The 18,830-nt window shown below is 37.6% G+C and overlaps 1 protein-coding gene across 5 annotated transcripts in view; it reads left to right on the top strand.

Moving 5' to 3' along the window:
* The window catches only part of supt3h (SPT3 homolog, SAGA and STAGA complex component), a 180,297-nt gene that overhangs the window by 81,314 nt on the left and 80,153 nt on the right, over positions 1-18,830 (top strand). For all 5 annotated transcript variants that reach the window (XM_067456036.1, XM_067456035.1, XM_067456039.1 and 2 more), the window contains one exon: positions 17,429-17,513. In XM_067456036.1, the coding sequence (XP_067312137.1) occupies positions 17,429-17,513 (85 nt within the window). The remainder of the gene's footprint in view (positions 1-17,428; positions 17,514-18,830) is intronic.

Below are 18,830 nucleotides of genomic sequence, written 5' to 3'. Positions count from 1 at the left end.
GCACACTCAAAAGTAATCCGGTCAGGTCATTTACATGGTGAAATGTTTCGTTTGATCGATTCATGAAAAGATTTATCCATCCATCTCAAAACGATTACAATTTCATTCAGTTTGGGCATTTTTATTACGATTGAGGTGTTTATATGGAGCATTTTCCTTCAGATTGGACTTTTAAACTGATTACAGTGCTCCATGTAAACGCACCGACAGTAAAAAAAAAAAAAAATTGCGCTACATGGCACTTTAAAAACCGGATAGTTTATTTATAGTTCGATTACGGATATTTCACGTCATCTTCGAATGCATATTCGAATATCGAATAAAAAGTGACAGCCTTGTCCGTCACTGGCTTGGAGGAGCAGTCGCGCGCAGTCCTACATCACCGGACTAATTTGCCTAATCTTCTCGGAACTTTATCGCGGTCGAAACGCAGACAGCTGCAGGTCTGGGGGGGGGAGAAAAGTTCCTGTAAAAAAGTTCCTGGTACAAATTGTTCCGGGTAATTTTGGTAGAAACGGGGCTTATGACAGTCTTCTTTCAGACGAATACAATCAGTTATATAAGAAAAAAATATCCTGGCCTTTTCAAGCTTTATTATGGAAAAATTTAAACCCTTAAAGCCTTAAAAAAGTGCATCCATCTACAATAAACATACTCCACACGATGGGTGTATTCTGAATGCCTTTATTATCCCACTGGAGCAGTTTGGATTACTTTTATAATGGATAGATCCCCCTTTTTTTTGGGGCTTCACATTTTGGGCCAGGACATTTTTACATATAACTTTGTATTCATCTGAAAGAAGAATGTCATATACACTCTCAGAAAAAAGGTACATTTCTGTCACTCGGGTGGTACCCTAAGGTACAAAAGTGAAAAGGTACACCTTTGTACCTTACTAACCCCTAAATGGTACATAAATGCCATTCATGCATACTGAGCTTTTTACACTGTTAAAGACTTGGATTCCCATCCTAAACATGGACAAAGTTTCAAAAACTAAGTTGGATGTTTGATGAAGTATTTCTGTGTCAAAAATACTCCTTCCGGTTTCTCACAAGTTTCTGAGAGTTTTTTTTTTGAGTATGGGCCTGCATGACATTAATAGAGTGGAAGGTCGTTGTATGGGCTGTACGGGCTCTTCTCCCGGTAGGGTGCGCGCGCGTAACTAGAGCGAGAGAGGAAATACACGGCCATAAACACTGCTCTCAAGGTGCAGATTCACTCATCCGTGCAACACTTATGTCGTGCCGCGCTCCACTTTATTCCTATGGGTGACGTCAAACGACTTAAACGCTTCAGCACAGCATTCCGGGAAGGCAGCGCTGCATCTGAACCGATTTTAACGCAGAAATGACGGGAATCATCATAACATCACGCTTCAGTCGTGTCACAAAAGTGGTGTGTGTTTAAATACATTTGTTTAGCTGACCACTATAAGTGTCAGTTTGTTTATTGTAAAACCACCCAAACATAAATCTAGCATTCTCACAAAGCGTGCTTCGTCATTCAAATGCGCTAACGGTTACTCCATGGTTGTTCTCTGTATAACGTTACACTAGTCTGACGTGCAAAACCGTTTTGCTTGCTACTGCTAAGGTTTAGTCGCATACAATAGTCCATAAACCGAATCATGTCCTCATAAACCACGAGTAAACGCACACAAATGTTGACAGGCCACTAAATACAGTAACTTACATACCACAGAGACGGACGTCCTGATGTTGTTGCTTCTCCTGTTCAATTTATTTCATCCTCCGGATCTGATTCTGGATCATATCAAAACATCGCTCTGTTTTTTTCCGGAAAGACTCGGTACAGCCTATATTTATTTTATAAATATAATAAAACTCAAGACTTTTCGGAGATATGAAGGATGCAATACTACTCTATAGGTACTACAGATTGACATGAGATTGACTGAAACTGAGTGTTTCACCCCCCCTTTAAAAGGTACATATCAGTACTTTAAGAGTGCATATTACTAGCTTAAAGGAGCATAAGTAGTACCTTAAAGGTACATTTTGTACTTTAGGGTACTGCCCCAGTGACAGCAATGTACCTTTTTTCTGACAGTGTATACCTAGGAGTAAATCATGGGGTAGTTTTCATTTTGGGGTGAACTATCCCTTTAGGTCTATTTGCAATGACAAATTCTCCACCAAATATAATGCAAAAATAACATGCTATTTAAATAAATGTTAGTATGTAATTCATGCATGTAATAACTGTTGTAAGTTATCTTTTATTTGAATACTTTTTAAATATAAAAAGTGTATTCAATTCTGTTCTGAAGTTGTTTCCAGGATACGAGGATGATTTCTCATAGTATTGCGATGTCCCAGGTGAGACTGCCAGACTGCGTGACAGTGTTTAAGGACGTCATGTTACAGTCTAGAAACTTCCTCCATCCTCAGTTTCTCCTTCCTCCCCACGCAGATCTTTAGCTCGTCTCCGCGGCCCGTGAGAGAGTCTGAAATATAAACAGCATTTGCTGTTCTGCAGTTTATCTTGGGTTTAAAACTGCCTCATTGACTTGATTCAGTGCTTTGGTTCGGATAACAGTAGTTGCTGATTGAACGGGGATAAAGCCACTCTCTTTATCTACCTAAGTAAGACATACGCTAACGTTGTGAAATGAAAATATTATCCTTAAACCCTGCCCACAGTAGTGAAGTCAGCATGTGCTGCCCAAGGGCCGAACACATGCAGCAAAGAGAGCGCAAATTGTTTTTATATAAAACAAGTCTTACTTTGGTTACAGCCCTAATTAGATTTCTCCAGCCGTCTGCTGAATGAATTCACAATCATAATTGTCGGTTAACCATGTAACAATAACTTTAGGGATTTTGTGATGTTTAAAATTTAGAATCATTACATGTAAACCTGATGCCACCATGAAGCGAGTACAACCAAATAGTTCTGTTGTTTTAATTAGAGGTGCTATCACTGTAGTTGTTTTTCATTTCACAATGAAAAGTATTGGGACACCCCCTCCAAATCATTGAATTCAGATGTTTTAATCACTTCCATGGCCACAGGTGTATGAAATCAAGCACCTAGACACGCAGACGCTTCTACAAACATTTGTGAAAGAATGGGTTGCTCTCAGGAGCTTAGTGATTTCAAGCGTGGTACTGTGATTGATACAATCCCTTGAGCTTTTGATATATAAAAAGTCATGGTAATATAAGAATATCCTACAAGTTTCAAAGCTAAAAAACATCTTTGTTAGTCAAAGAAAAGCTTTTATAGACCCAGAAAATGATCAATCTCAGAATGTGCCACACTTTCACGTCATTGTGTGGCGAATAATAATTCGCGCCGCCTCTGCTGAATAATAATCACGCCTAATTCAGTAGCCCCGCCCACCGACTCATGGAGCTGTTAGATAGCGGAATAGCGGAAGATAGCAAGATATTGGCTTTTCCTGGTTGTGGAAGAACACAGTTGTTGAATATAAGCTTCCTTTAGATCCTAATATTAGGAATGTGTGGTTGAACTTTATTTTTAATGAAGTTACAGCTCACGTGGGGAAGACAATGGGCTCATTCATGAAACCCGAGCAGAACGAATTTGTGTATAAATCGTTCGTAAAGCGCTCTGACATAGATTTTCGGATTCACGAAAATGTTTGTATTTTCAAAATGTTAGTTGGTACGAAAGAAATGTACACCTGCTCCCTACCACTAATAAATGGTGCATAAAACATTTCAACGTTCTGTGTTCTAATTTAGCCAAACTAATGACATTGCATTTTGCTGCACTAACATTTAATAAATAATTTTTCAGGAGTTGATTTACCCCCGTTTTTTTGTTTTGTTTGTACTGTTTAACGTTGGGTAATAGGATAGGAAGTGCTCGTCACTGTTCTTTTTTACCAGGCCGTCCAATCACAGTGGAGGAGGGGCGGGACAAAAACTACACCGACCAATCATCCCACTTGTACATGAACCGAACAACAATCACAGAGAATTTAATACTGTTTTTTTTTTTTTTTTTTTAACTGCATTTCTAAATTCAGTAATATTCTTCAAAATGAGATACTAGTAGTAACACATTACTGCTATGGATATTCTCTATCATAGCTACCAAAGTATCTCAGCTGGAAAAAATGCTGCCCTTGCTAAGTGCTTTCAAGCGCCACCAGCTGTCCATTTTCAGAAGAGCACCATGAATGAGGCCCATTATACGTATGTTTGCTTCATTTCACTGAGGAATCATTTGTAAACAAGTCTCGTACTGGATTTGCAGACATACTGAGATTAAAACACAATGCTGTTCCTTCTATATTGGGATCTGACAGGAATGGTGTAACACACTTATGTGAGTAAAACGTGTTTTTTATATGTAATAGTATTGCTTTGTTATAGATCGTTTTGATTATATATACATGTCTAACAGAACATGGCTTTAGCACGCTGTCACAGGCTGGAGAATCCCTTATTTGTTGTTTCATTGTGATTCAGGGTCAGACTCAGACATGTATGGGGCAGGACTCGCAAAGCCCAACGTCCCGGGGCTATTTGTTTTCCAGACGAGCTGCCTAAAGGAAAGCTCGTCTGCAGGCCGGTGAATCTCAAATATTGAAATAACATTCCTTTCATGATCTGCGCTGTTTACGTGTGCGTGCGGTCCAAGCTTGTATCCACCGATCGAGCGGGCCAAGTAATACAAAATAGTATTCAAATAAATCACGGGTGGAAGAGAAATAATTAGGACTATCGATTCTTTTAGTAATCGAGTATTCTACAGATTATTCCATCGATTAATCGAGTAATCGGATAATAATTACTTTTTTCTTTATTAAAGAGCAATACTAAATATCTAAGAGAAAATAAGACGGGTATCTTAAAATTAACATCTAATTTGTTTTCTTTTTAGAAAAAATATATTTTATTGCTGAAATTGCATACATTAATAACTGAGAAACTTTTAATGCATTCAATTGCCATATTATATTGTATAGAAATATATTTCAAATTACTTTAAAAATGTAAACACTCAGTTTCAGTCAATCTCATGTCAATCTTAGGTACCTATAGAGTAGTATTGCATCCTTCATATCTCCAAAAAGTCTTTAGTTTTATTATATTTACAAAAGAAAGATCGGCTGTCCGAGACCGAGTCTTTCTGGAAAAAAAGAGCGGCTGGAGGCGTATCGTGTGGGCAGCGCTAAAGAATGACGAGCGCAGAGCTATTGCACAAAAGAAAAAAAAAGCTTCTGAAAGCTGTCATCCTCAAGCGTGGAAAAGAAAACGTTACTCTAATAAACCATGGCTATCAATCAGATTCAACTAATACAGATATGATCCAGAATCAGATCCGGAGGATGAAATAAATTGAACAGGAGAAACAGCAGCAGCAGGACGTCTGTCTCTGTGGTATGTAAGTTACTGTATTTAGTGGCCTGTCAACATTTGTGTGCGTTTACTCGTGGTTTATGAGGACATGATTTGGTTTATGGACTATTGTATGCGACTAAACCTTAGCAGTAGCAAGCAAAACGGTTTTGCACGTCAGATAGTGTATAAAAAAACAATGGAGTAATGTTAGCGCATTTGAATGAAGAAGCACACTTTGTGAGAACGACCCCTAGCCTAGCTTTATGTTTGGGTGGTTTTACAATAAAAAAAAAACTGACAAATTAGCGAGCTAAACAAATTTATTAAAACACACCCCATACATCGCATGCTCCATTGATAAATTAACTAACGTATACACGATCATGTTGTTTACTGATGTTTACTTTCACGACGATAGCCAACAACAGACATTTGAAGCAGTTTTACTCACCACCTGCTTCCAAAGCACGACCGTGAACCTTTATCGCTGGGACCGCTCCGTCAAAAACACACTTCTTGTTGATTTGGTAAAGTCCTGTGACAGCAGAGACCGTGGAGATCCACTATTGCGATACGACCGAAGCGTGATGTGACGCTTCTCGTCATTTCTGTGTTCAAATCGGTTCAAATGCAGCGCTGCCTTCCCGGAATGCTGTGCTGAAGCGTTGAAGTCGCTTGATGTCACCCATAGGAATAAAGTGGAGCGTGGCGCGACATAAGTGTTCACGGACGAGTGAATCTGCACCTTGAGAGCAGTGTTTATGGGCCTGCATTTCCTCTCTCGCTCTAGTCACGCGCGCACCCTACCGGGAGAAGAGCCCGTACCGCCCATACAAGGACCTTCCGCTCTGTCGACGTCAAGCGGACCCATACTCGAAAAAAACTCTTCAAAACTTGTGAGAAACCGGAAGGAGTATTTTTGACACAGAAATACTTCATCAAACGTCCAACATTAGTGTTTGAAACTTTGTCTATGTTTAGGATGGGAATCCAGTGTAAAAAGCTCAGTATGCATGAAACAGCATTTCACCCCCACTTTAACTTTAAAGTTTCAGCTTCAGCTCAGGCATGACATAAGCCTTTACTGTCTTCTGAAGGATTTGTGGCTTTTGTAAGAAGCAAAAAATATTGGACAGGAAGGTAACTTGAAATAAGAACAAGAGACGAGATGGGTGTACTAGAGATGCGCGGATCAGCTCTAACATCACTGAATTAGAGTGCGGATTGGGACGCATTTTTCTGTCCGATCCCGGCCCGTGTCTGACAGGCATTAAGATATTTATGTCCGAGCCTGACAGTTAAAATCAAATTTTTTTTTTCTTTGTATACTAATGACACGTAAGTTTGTTTGTGTGGAAAGCCCGCTTTTATTAAGCAACTGTAGGAAGGCATTCTGAAATGTTTACAGATGAGTGCATCAGCGCGCACATGGGGCAACATAGCACACGACAAAGGGTTTAATCAGTGAAATTAAATGGACAAAGGTCTACCAAAAATGGCCCAAGCTAACAGAACAAAACATTAACGCATCACAATTGAAATGTTTATTGAAATGAAAGTCACTCTTACCATTTTTCTCGAAAACGGTATGGTTACTAAACTGCAACATGGGATCTATTTACATAATCTATCCATCAAAGTTTAGGCTAATCAAGGTTTTATGCAGAAAAAGGATTGCATCAACTGTTGATGGCTTCAAGGATGTCCTCCTCTGCTCGATGGTCCTGCCAGGATTGCTGAAGTTGAGCTCACTCCTGCTGCTGGCTGGAATAAAAAGGATGCCGCGGGCAATATGCACATGTGTTGGGCATTGTCACAGCTACATAAGCAAATTTCCGCACACAGGAAGACGAATGTTAGGGCAATAATTTAAATTTATTTTAATCACAAAAACAAACCATTGCATCAAGTTAAACAAGCCCATTGGCTACTTACATAAAAAAACAGTTTTTAATTTAAAAGGTTTAATGCCTTATCGCCCTGACTTGACCGAGCCCGACCCGAACCCAGACATCATTTCGAAAGATCTGTCCGAACCCGGCCCAGCCTGTCGGGACCCGTCGGCTCGGGTCGGGTATCCATCCTCTAAACTGAATCTGCTGTTAAACACAAACTATCCACCCGCACCCTTTCGTCACAAACGCGATGTTATCGTCATATTAGCTATACTGGAGTAGGTTGCTTTTAAAAAATGACATGTCTTAAATAACACATAAATCTTAAACACTTAAAAATCAGGTTTGACAACCTATATATCACACAGAGGAGTAACAGCTGCAACGTGAGCAAACGCGAGAGATGAGTTCGTATTTAATTCAGATAAAGTAGGCCTACATCGCACATACAGATCTACATTTTGCGCTGATCATTCGTCATTGTAACACAGCTTGTTTAATTAAGTTAGTAGTAATATAAATATGATTAAAGTGTGAGATTTAAATGACCAAATCAACCAAAGCACGCAGCTTTAAAAGCCAGAGCGTTGTGCGTCTCACACACACACACACACGCGCGCGCGCGCGCGTGTGCGTGTTACAGCTTGTTCTGATGTTTGTTGCGCCAATAGCGTTGAGAACATTTTAATGGTGTATTTCGAAGATATTATCAAGTATATAAAGTCTCATTAAAGATTTCACAATCATCAAAATGATGGTGATCCATGTGCAAACTCCATCGCGTTCATGTGTTTGCAGTTGCTCGTATCTCCTTAGCTGCCGCGCGAACGAAACTTAAATGTTCAGCATCGCATCTTGAAGCTCAACGCAGAGTTGTCTTCAATTAGAAGTTTGTTTGATAAAGATGTTTATGAGCCCTGTGATAGAGAGAATCATTCCGGTTGCCGCTTTCAAAACAATCCCTCCCTTGTGTGAACTGACAGGGGAGCAAAAGCTCATTAAATATGCAAATTGTATCCAATCCTAGCCGTGGATGTTTACTTTCAAGTCTCCAGTGCAGCATCCCCATCAAAACCCAGTGTTCAGGAGAGAGCCTCAAAACCTGTGTAGAAAATAGCCCATCACTTATTGGTTATGATGTTTTTGAATGTAAAAATCACACAAACATCATTAGATGACCTCAGACAACAGTATAAAAATAAAATTAAAAAGCCAGTTCATGACACCTTTAAAGTGTAAAAGTCCTTACTGTTTTGATCAAAATAGAGCATCCTTGCTGAAACATTGTATTGTGAAAAGTAAACTGTAATATCATGAAATAATTCAAATAACTTTTCTATTTTACATAACATGTCACATACAGTTGTGGTCAAAATTGTTGGTACCCCTGGTAAATATGATCAAATATGGCTGTAAACAAATTATCTGCATTGTTTATCCTTTTGATCTTTTATTTTTTTAAAAATCACAAAAATCTATCCTTTCATTTAAGTAAAATAATTGACAATGTTGGGTAAATCACATTATGAAATAAATGCTTTTCTCTAAAACACGCTGGCCACAGTTATTGGTACCCCTAGAATTTTAAATGAGTAAAATATCTCTGAAGTGTATTTACATTAATATTTACATTTTTTTAGTACACCAAGGTGACAAGAAACATGAAATTGTCCAGCTATGATGTCTTGTTTCACAGGAGGATAAATATAAGGAGGCATAAAAGCCTAATAAAGTGAAACCAAAGAATATAGTTCTGATGTGCAGCAAAAGATTGTTGTGCTTCACAAAATAGAAAGTGGCTGTAGAAAAATAGCTAAAGCATTGAAAATCCCCATAAGAATTAAGAAGCTCCATTTAACTAATGATGTTACTAATCTGCCTAAAAGAGGACGTGTGTGTGTATATTGTCCTAATGCACAGCGAGGAGGAACGTTTGAGTGCACAAAGACTCTCCAAGGATCACAGATGGAGAATCACAAAGATTAGTTGAGTCTTGGGGTCAGAAAGCCTAAATTGTTTTTCAAACAACCCCTACATCACATGTTGTTTGGGAGGGATTCAAGAACAATCCTCCTCACTCATCCAGAAACAAACTCCAGCATATTCAGTCGTCAGACACACTGGAAAGTCAAAAGGGACTGGGTTCTGCGGTCAGGATGAAACTATGAAATAGCTTTTTGGCAGCAAATCTACCAGATGGGTTTGGTGCAAACAGGGATAAAAAGTACCCCATGCCCACGGCTAAAAATACCACTGGATCTTTAATGTTGTGGGCCTATTTTTTTGCTGGAGGTCCTGGACATCTTGTTCAGATATATGGTATCATGGATTCTGGCAAATACCAAAAGATAAAAAATCAAAACCTGATGGATTCTGCTAGAAATCTTATAATGGGCCGTGGTTGGATCTCCCATCAGGACAACGATCCAAAACAAACATCAAAATCCACACACAAATGTGTCACTGAGCACAAAATGAAGCTTCTGCCATGACCATCCCAGTTTCCTGACCTGAACCCTATAGAAGATGTGTGGCTGAACTGAACTGAAGAAGCACCAGCATGGATCTGTGAATCTGAAGGATTTGGAGAGGTTCTGTATGGAGGAATGGTCTCTGATCTCTATTCAGGTGTTCTCCAAACTCATCAGGCATAAGACTCAGAGCTGGTATCTTGGGAAAAGGAGGTTGCAAAAAGTATTTAATAAAAGGGTACCAACAATTGTGGCCAACGTGTTTTGGAGAAAAGCATTAATTTCATAATGTGATTTACCCCTCATTTTCAATTATTTTACTTTAATAAAAGCGTTAGATTTGTAATAGTTTTTTAATAAAAGATCAAAAAGATAAACAATGCAGATTTATTTTTTACAGCCATATTTCATCATATATACCAGGGATACCAACAATTTTGACCACGACTGTAATCCTTCAGAGATCAATAATATACTGATTTGGATCAAAATTCAACTTGCTCCTTGCTTGATGCCATTCTTTGTTCTTTAGAATAACATGCATATAATAATAATAATAATAAATAATAATAATAATAATAATAATAATAATACATTTTATTTATAATGCACTTTATATTAAACAAAATCTCAAAGTGCTACAGAATTTAAAAAAAAAACAATCAACAACAATAAATAAATAAGTAAATTAATAAAATAAAATAAATAAAACTGAAAAATGAAATAAAATAAAGAAGTAACAAATCAATTAAAAGCTCTGCTAAAAAGGTGATGATATATGATATATGATAATGATTAGTCATTCAAATTAACACCAACATACATACAAGCATGCAAAAACATCATAGGCCTACTTCAGTTCTCAAAAATATAAATATATAACTTATATTTTTACAAAAAAAATAGCCTTGTCAAATGACTGTCGTTTTATCTTATATGGTGGAAAAGGTGACGTTTGCTAGAAGGATCGAGTGAACGATCTGTAAGCAAAATATTTATGGTTTTATTTTGTAATACAAAATAATATTACCCTTTGTCATTAGACACACTATTTAGTTTTGTATGGTACTTGGAGTTTCCTATTGTTACTGTACTAGCATATTGCGTTATCTAGACAATGCTGTCTCTCTAAGAAACTTTCAGTTTAATCAGAAATTGTTTAAACAGTCAATTAGTGGATAAATAAAGCTTGCAGGAATATAGTTGCCCGGTTAGCTGTAGAAAACAAACAAACTCATGCAGTGTGTGATGGACAGATTTTTAACGGCCCTTGTGGTACTTACAGTATGTTGGTCCGGAAATCCAAACATCCACCTATCATCCATCGCAATATTGTCATCCATCCATCCATCGCCATCATCATTTGAAGCAGTAGCAACTTTACATGTACAAATCCGATTCCAAAAAAGTTGGGACACTGTACAAATTGTGAATAAAAACAGAATGCAATGTGGATGTTTCAAAATTCTGTATTTTATTCAGAATACAAAATACCAGTAGATGACACATCAAATGTTTAAACTGAGAACATGTATAATTTTAAAGGTCCCATGGCATGAAATATTTATTTTATGAGGTTTTTCAACATTAATATCCCTAGCACAGTTCCCCTAGCCTGAAAGTTGTCCCTAAGATCTGGCTGTCTTTCTCTGCCTTTGAGAAAATGAGAGCTCAGACCAGCTGATCTTGAATTCTCCTGTTATGACGTCATACCAGGAAAGGTTTCCGCCCCTTCCCCTGCTTTGCCCGCCCAGAGAATTAGTAGAGTAAGGATTCAGTTTATCAGTCGCGATGTCAGCTCAGGCTTTACCATACGGATTCAACAGCACCGCCACAAACAGTGAGTAACAGTGTTCATTAATGCCTGATCTGGGATCAGTGATTTCTGATGTGTAGCTAATCATTCAAGTTCACACAGACTTTCTTTCTAAATCGTTTAAAACTGTTAGTCCTGCAGCTGGCCGTCTTGATGCATCAGTGAATCAAGCCAGTGACTAAAAAACTCGGTACAATAACATTTCCTCAGCAATCTTTCCCCAGCTCCGTTTCTCTCTGTCTCCCTCTCTTTCGACAGGCAGCGCTGCAGCTGCTCAAGCTCGCGCTTGACTAAGCCACGCCCCCTCCGCACGCAATCTCATTTCAAATGTAAAGATGTCAGCCAATCACAACAGTGGGTGTTTTCACTGAAGACTCACAGCAGACACACCTCTTGAAACAGAGCATTCTAAACAGAGGGCTAATATCAGTATGGAAAAATGGCTTTTATTTCTAAATTATGACATTTTTTGATGTAAAAACCATACTAACAATATAAGTACACCCCAAGACACATTATAAAACAATACAACAACCCATGCCATGGGACCTTTAAGGGAAAAATAAGTCTGAAAATAAGCATGGACAAGGCCATGTTTACCACTGTGTGGCATCACCTCTTCTTTTTATAACAGTCTGCAAACGTCTGAGGACTGAGAAGGCAAGTTGCTCAAGTTAAGTAATAGGAATGTTGTCCTATTGTTGTCTAAAACAGACTTCTAGTTGCTCAACTGTCTTTGGTCTTCTTTGTCGCATCTTCCTCTTTATGATGCACCAAATGTTTTCTATGGATGAAAGATCTGGACTGCAGGCTGGCCATTTCAGTACCCGGATCCTTCTTCTACGGAGCCATGATGTTGTAATTGATGCAGTATGTGGTCTGCCATTGTTATGTTGGAAAATGCAAGCTCTTTCCTGAAAGAGACGACGTCTGGATGGGAGCATATGTTGTTCTAGAACTTAAAAATACCTTTCAGTATTGATGGTGCCTTTCCAGATATGTAAGTTGCCAATGCCACACACACTCATGCAGCCCCATACCCTCAGAGATGCAGGCTTCTGAACTGAGTGCTGATAACAACTTGGGTTGTCCTTCTCCTCTTTAGGCCGGATGACATGGCATCCCAGTTTTCCAAAAAGAACTTCAAATTTGGATTTCGAAATAAAAAGTGTATGATTTTGTTTCTGGCAACATTACAGGTCAGAAGTCATATTATATCAATAGATATTCATAAGATTATTCAAAAGATTTGAGTCGTCATGCCAGAGACTGGTTTAATGAGGATGTCGTGTCGATGCGGCATTTAAGGGTGTTTGTCATTAACGGGTTTGGGGGGGTAATTGACACACTCTCTGCAGACATTTCTGGGATGCGTTGGTCATGTCTAGGCGCAGGTATACCTGCGATAAAACTGGAAAAAAATATAACTTGATAATGTTCAATGTGTGCCATAGTAAAGACATGTTTTTAGTCTAGATTTTTACTCACAGAGTGTGTCTGCTTCCCAAACAATGCTAGGAAGACTTTTCTAGAGTTTAGGTGCTAAATAGGAAAAGGATTGACCGCCTGCAGTTGATTTAGATATTCTAGGTATTATCAACTGGCCAAGAGTCTTGAGACCGCAATAGACGTGATGTTGTATAATGTTTTAAGAGCTTGTTCAAGTACTGGGGAGCTAAAATATTTAGTGCTTTGAAAGTATTTAGCAATATTTTAAAATGTATGCAATGTTTAATAGGGAGCCAGTGCAGTGTTGACAGAACTTGGTCACTTCCTGGTTCTAGTAAGAACTCGAGCTGCTGCATGTGGGACCAGTTGGAGTTTGTTTATTAAGCAAGCAGGGCAACCACCCAGTAGAGCGTTACAATAATCTAGCCTTGAGCTCATGAACGCATGTACTAACTATTCAGCATTTGTCATTGAAAGCATGTGAAAGCATAATTGAGATATATTTGTAAGGTGGTAGAAGGCAGTTTTACAGATGCTGGAAAATGATGATGCTGGCTTTCAAAGGAAAAATTGGTGTCAAAGACCCAGGTTCCTAAATGACAACGAGGACTTGACACAGCAGCCATCAAGTATTAGACAGTATTCTAGGTTACTACTTGTGGATTCCCCCCCCTGTATAACCGTCGTATAACCCTATAATAAGTACATGTTGTTAATAAAATATTACTCAGTACTTAATTACACTGTAACAACGACACCATAAAATAAAGTGTAACCAAAAAATCTTTAGTCAGGGGCAGCCCTAGAATTTTGAACAATTTCTGGCATATGTTTTGTTTTACATGTACGCAAAATCTGCCTTTTGTGCATACGCACACTTTAAAGGGTTAGTTCATTAATTACCCTCATATCATTTTAAACACGCAAGACCTTTGTTCATCTTTCAACACAAATTAAGATATTTTTAATCCGAGAGCTCTCAGGCCCCTACACGGACAGCAATTTAATCAACACTTTCAAATCCCAGAAAGGTAGTAAAAGATATTGTTAAAATAGTCCATGTGACTCCAGTGGTTCAACCTTAATTTCATGAAGTACCGTGAACTCGTGAATTCTTTTTGTGTGCAAAAACAAACAAAATAATGATTTTATTCAACAATTTCTTCACGTCTGTTTCAGTCTCGTGCGTTTCCGAGCTACACCAGAGCTATGGCTTCCCATTGGCCAAAGCTGTTCATGTGAGCACCCCAACACAGACCAGAAGAAATAGTTGAATAAAGTTTTTGTTTGTTTGTTTTTTGCACCCAAATAGTATTCTTGTCACTTCATAAAATTAGGGTCGAACCACTGGAGTCACATGGACTATTTTAACAATGTTTTTAATATCTTTCTGGGCCTTAAAATGTAGTAACTAAATAGCTGTCTGTGGAGTTTTTAGATTGCATCAAAAATCTTTGGATTTCATCTAAAATATCTTCATTTGTATTCCGAAGATGAATGAAGGACTTATAGGTTTGGAACTACATGAGGGTGAGTAATTAATGACATCATTTTAATATTTGTCTAACCCTTTAAGGATGAAATCTAGGCAAAGTTTTATTCACAAGGCCCCAGGAATATTGTATTAATGAATTAATCTGGTTTAATTTTGATTTCATCTTAATTTAAACTTGTTTTAATTTCTTCAAGCTAGTCCTACTTTTCCTTTTAGCATCCTCTGTTGACATACTGTATCGCGTTGGTCACAGAGTGTAAGAGACGTCTGGCCCCGGGTCCCTGTGGACAAGATGTTTACTGTAACCATCTCTGATCTCTGCACTGTATTTACACATTGATTGTTTTCTGGAATCAGGACTGTCAAATCAATGTGTTTACATCAGTCAAACATTGCTCTTTCTGTTTCTAAGCAAATACAGGCAGCTGGCGAGATGGAAAGAGGCGGAGGAGGCCGTCAGCACACCGCAGGCGCGTAAACATCGGCGGCATGCTCTGAACCCAAAATCGCTATCCAAACATTCCGCTTATTTTTGCAAAATGATGATGCTGTCTGGCATCATGTGTGCACACTTAGAAAGAGAAAGGACGCGATTCTTATCGCGAGGCTGGGCTCTGTTTATCGCTAGTGATGTTAGTTACTGGACTAGGTGGTCAAAGTCAAAAGCAGAGGGAGGTTTCGTTGAAATCCAGCTGCATAGTCATGATTGTGCAATTTATTGTGGAGATATTGAGTAATATTAGCATTTCCATAAAAGTTATCAAACTGTAAAGCTTTAGCTGTGCTTTATCTTTATCATTATTTGCTTGTTCCTTTTAACAGAGTAGAACATAATCTAAACCTTAAGAAATAATGATTATTGTAGAGGGCTGCACTTCCCAAAAGAAAGGTGATTGTGAAGACCACTGCAACCAATGTTCTCTACGATCAACTTTGCCCACAATGCTTTTGGGAAAATCAGCCCAGATCATTATCAACTTCAGCATGAATCTGAATGGGTTTATTTGGTAATAATGACTGGCTGATTGACCCACACAAGCTTTGTATTAGGAGCTTGTTTTTGTGGTTAAAATGCTTTAAGCATGTTTTATTAGATCGTGCCCCATGAAAAACCTTTTTTATTCAGTGAACACTTTGGAAAGATTTTTTTAACAAAGTTAAACCTATAGTTTTAGAGCTTTTAGCAAAATCTGATTTTAATAACCTGATATAGTTCTACCATAATTTTTCTGGCCATGAAAATAAATAGCCAAAGAAGATGGAATGGAGAAACAAACAAAAAAAACAAAAACAAAAAAAAAACAGAGAAGCAAATAACAAACTGGTTGACATTATCAGAATTAAATATGAAAGATGCTTAAAATATATATATATATATATATATATATATATATATATATATATATATATATATATATATATATATATATATATATATATATATATATATATATATATATATATATGCTGTCAAAATCCATATTAATGTTCATTTAATGGTGACATTAGAAATATATCAGTGTATCAAATTCGTAAAATACCCATGTTGTGAAGAAGTCATTAAGATGCCAGAAAACAAAAAAATGTCCCCTACTTATGGTGTTGCCTGAAATGTTTATTATTTCACTTTTACATTTATTTATTTATTTATTTATTTATTTATTTATTTATTTATTTATTTATTTATTTATTTATTTATTTATTTATTTATTTATTTATTTATTTATTTATTTATTTATTTATTAGCTTCCCTCCTGATCTTTGTTACCAAACAAGTTGAATAAATTACAACTCTAGTAAATCACATTTTTTCCTTTGGTAGGTGTTTGGATTAAAATGCACTTAGGGGAAAGAGAGAGACATTTTGACATTAGCATTTTGTTGAGACGGTTCTGGTTGAGATATTCTTTAACCAGATGCATGGAGCCAGAGTTTGATCTTTAGGTCATTCTGTAAGTGCTTTATGTGTCTTCCAACCATGAAAATGTAAGTTGGCACTAGTTTTAGTATTCATCTTGCCAAGGTTACATGTACTCATACGTAAAGGACGATAAGTATAATTAAATCCTGTGTAGTTTGTAGAGGGGAGTCAATAAAGTCAGATATGTAAAAGCCAATGATAAAAACTCTTTTAACACACATAACTTGTGTGGTTTTCGACCAGAATTATATCACTTCTTGGAGAAAATTGATATGTGTAAATCATTTGTCAAGGATTTTTGGGAAATGCAGTTTCTGGTTGATGAAGCTTCTTCCATCGAAAGTGTTGAGCTTCTCATGGAAGTTCCCATCTTCTCCTCTTTTAAAGGCGAGAGTCTGTGGCCATCCGGTGGTTTGTGCTACTATTGGATGAAACCGCTGTGTCGATATTAAGCACACTGCAATGTGGGAAGCTTTGGCAGCTGCAGTGTGGGAAAAACTGTGAATAAAGGCCTTCAGATTTTGTAAATAGCTCTCTTGCATTGGATACTCAAGCCATCTGTAATAAATGTCAGCTTTTGCTATGAATGACTGATGCCTTTTTATTACCCAATTGAGGACTTAACTGTGTGTTAATTGCCATTTTTATGAACATTTGCTCGCTGTGATGGCAATAACAGAATCCATTTTAGATTATCTAAACTAAAGATTTGGGGGTTTAACTTTATATTGATTGTGAAACATCACTGTAAAAAAAAAAAAAATATTCTAGTGACTGATCACGTCTACATTTTTCCGTTGGCCAAATTTAATTTCTATCAATTAAATTGCATCAGTTTACAGAAATTCAATTTAGCTAACTGAAATTTAGATGTGATCAGTCTAGATGTGTTTAGATATGATTTTTTTTTTTTTTTTTTTTTTTTTTTTTTTTTTTTTTTTTTTTTAACGGTGATGGTGGTCAAGAGTTTAAAATGTGCCATCCATAGAATAAAAGGTCAAGTGGTTTGTCTAAAACGTATGTTTTTGACTTGCAGGTTTGCTCTCGGTGATGCTCGAAGACCTTTGCATGAGACCGCCGCCCTGGTAGAAGACATAGTGCACACTCAGCTCATCAACCTCGTAAGTGTGAACATCCCTCAAAGAAAATCATTCCACATGTGGCAAATATCTGCAAATATTGGGATTTGTTTGGCTTCTGAAAAATATTACTGAGTAATATTAATTTCCCCAGCTATACAGTTTTATTTTGATGAATTTATGATAAATAAATAAAAAATTCTTCAAAAGAATAAAGTGTACTCTATTTGAAAGAAATGTTAATATGCAAGCCAATCAAACAACCTTAAAAAAAAGGTTTTATTTTGAATTCATGTTGTTCATAATTTCAATATAAACGTTATGGTTGTGGCTACAAGTTTTGGTGAGAATAATAATGATTCAGGAAACACTGAATTGGTCCTATAGGGTTAACCGGAGTTCTTTAGTGGTTCATTTGGGGTCAAATGTGAGTGCTGATAAGAGCTTAATGTAACTAACATGACACCCTGGTACACATGCACAGTTTGAGACATTTGCATCTGGAAAACGGTTTTACTGAAATCTGTAATTAAGTATAAATAGCATCATCAGAGGCAGCCTGTTTTCCCTCCAAAGGGAACACCACCTACTTCAAATGCTTCCTCGGCTTTTCCAGCCTTCTGAAATGAATCGCATTCAGTCCGACCACTGCAATGTGATATGAGAATTGCGCAGAGTTAAGTAAATAACTGTGCTTACAAAGCCAATTGCTTTCACTGCTTGGATAAACACCGTTCCTCCCCGGCTTACACCTTGTCATGCCGTTACCACAAGCAAATCAAAACACTGACTGTAACAGACCAGAATTCCCCTGAACAAATCCCAACAAATATCACCGGGAAGCAGCCTGCGCTTTACTGGCACGCTGACTCCAGATATAATTGGTTATGCTCAGAGGGCGCCTCGAGTTTGGAAACTCACTCTGAGAATTATCTCATAGGGGTCACGTAGCAAACTCTGACACGTTGCGGTGGTTTTAACCTTTCACCCCGTAGCTGCACAGTGCCCTCACTCGCAAAAAGGAGTAAAGTAGCTCTTAACATTCATTGTTTTAACCTTTAGCCCGCTGAGTCAGAGAGCTCTTAAATCAGGCAAGCTGGTGGTCTGCACGTTCTACATGCGTTTATTTTGCGTTCTCAAATGAAATCTTTTTGTTTCTCCTCTCAGAGCCAAACCGTCATGATGGCTGAATATGTCATATAGAAGCAGAATATGCATGCGAACAAAAGCCGAATCAAACTAAATATTTGCGCAGCGCTGGTTCGCTTTTGGCAATAAAAGATTTCAGACCCTATTATTACCAGAATGTCAAAATTACCGTCTTGCAGTATGCGGAGCCCCCCTCATGCACATTTTATT

The sequence above is a fragment of the Pseudorasbora parva genome, chromosome 10, assembly GCF_024679245.1.
Source record: "Pseudorasbora parva isolate DD20220531a chromosome 10, ASM2467924v1, whole genome shotgun sequence".
Lineage (NCBI taxonomy): Eukaryota > Metazoa > Chordata > Actinopteri > Cypriniformes > Gobionidae > Pseudorasbora > Pseudorasbora parva.
This window is presented reverse-complemented; position numbering and strand designations above follow the sequence as displayed.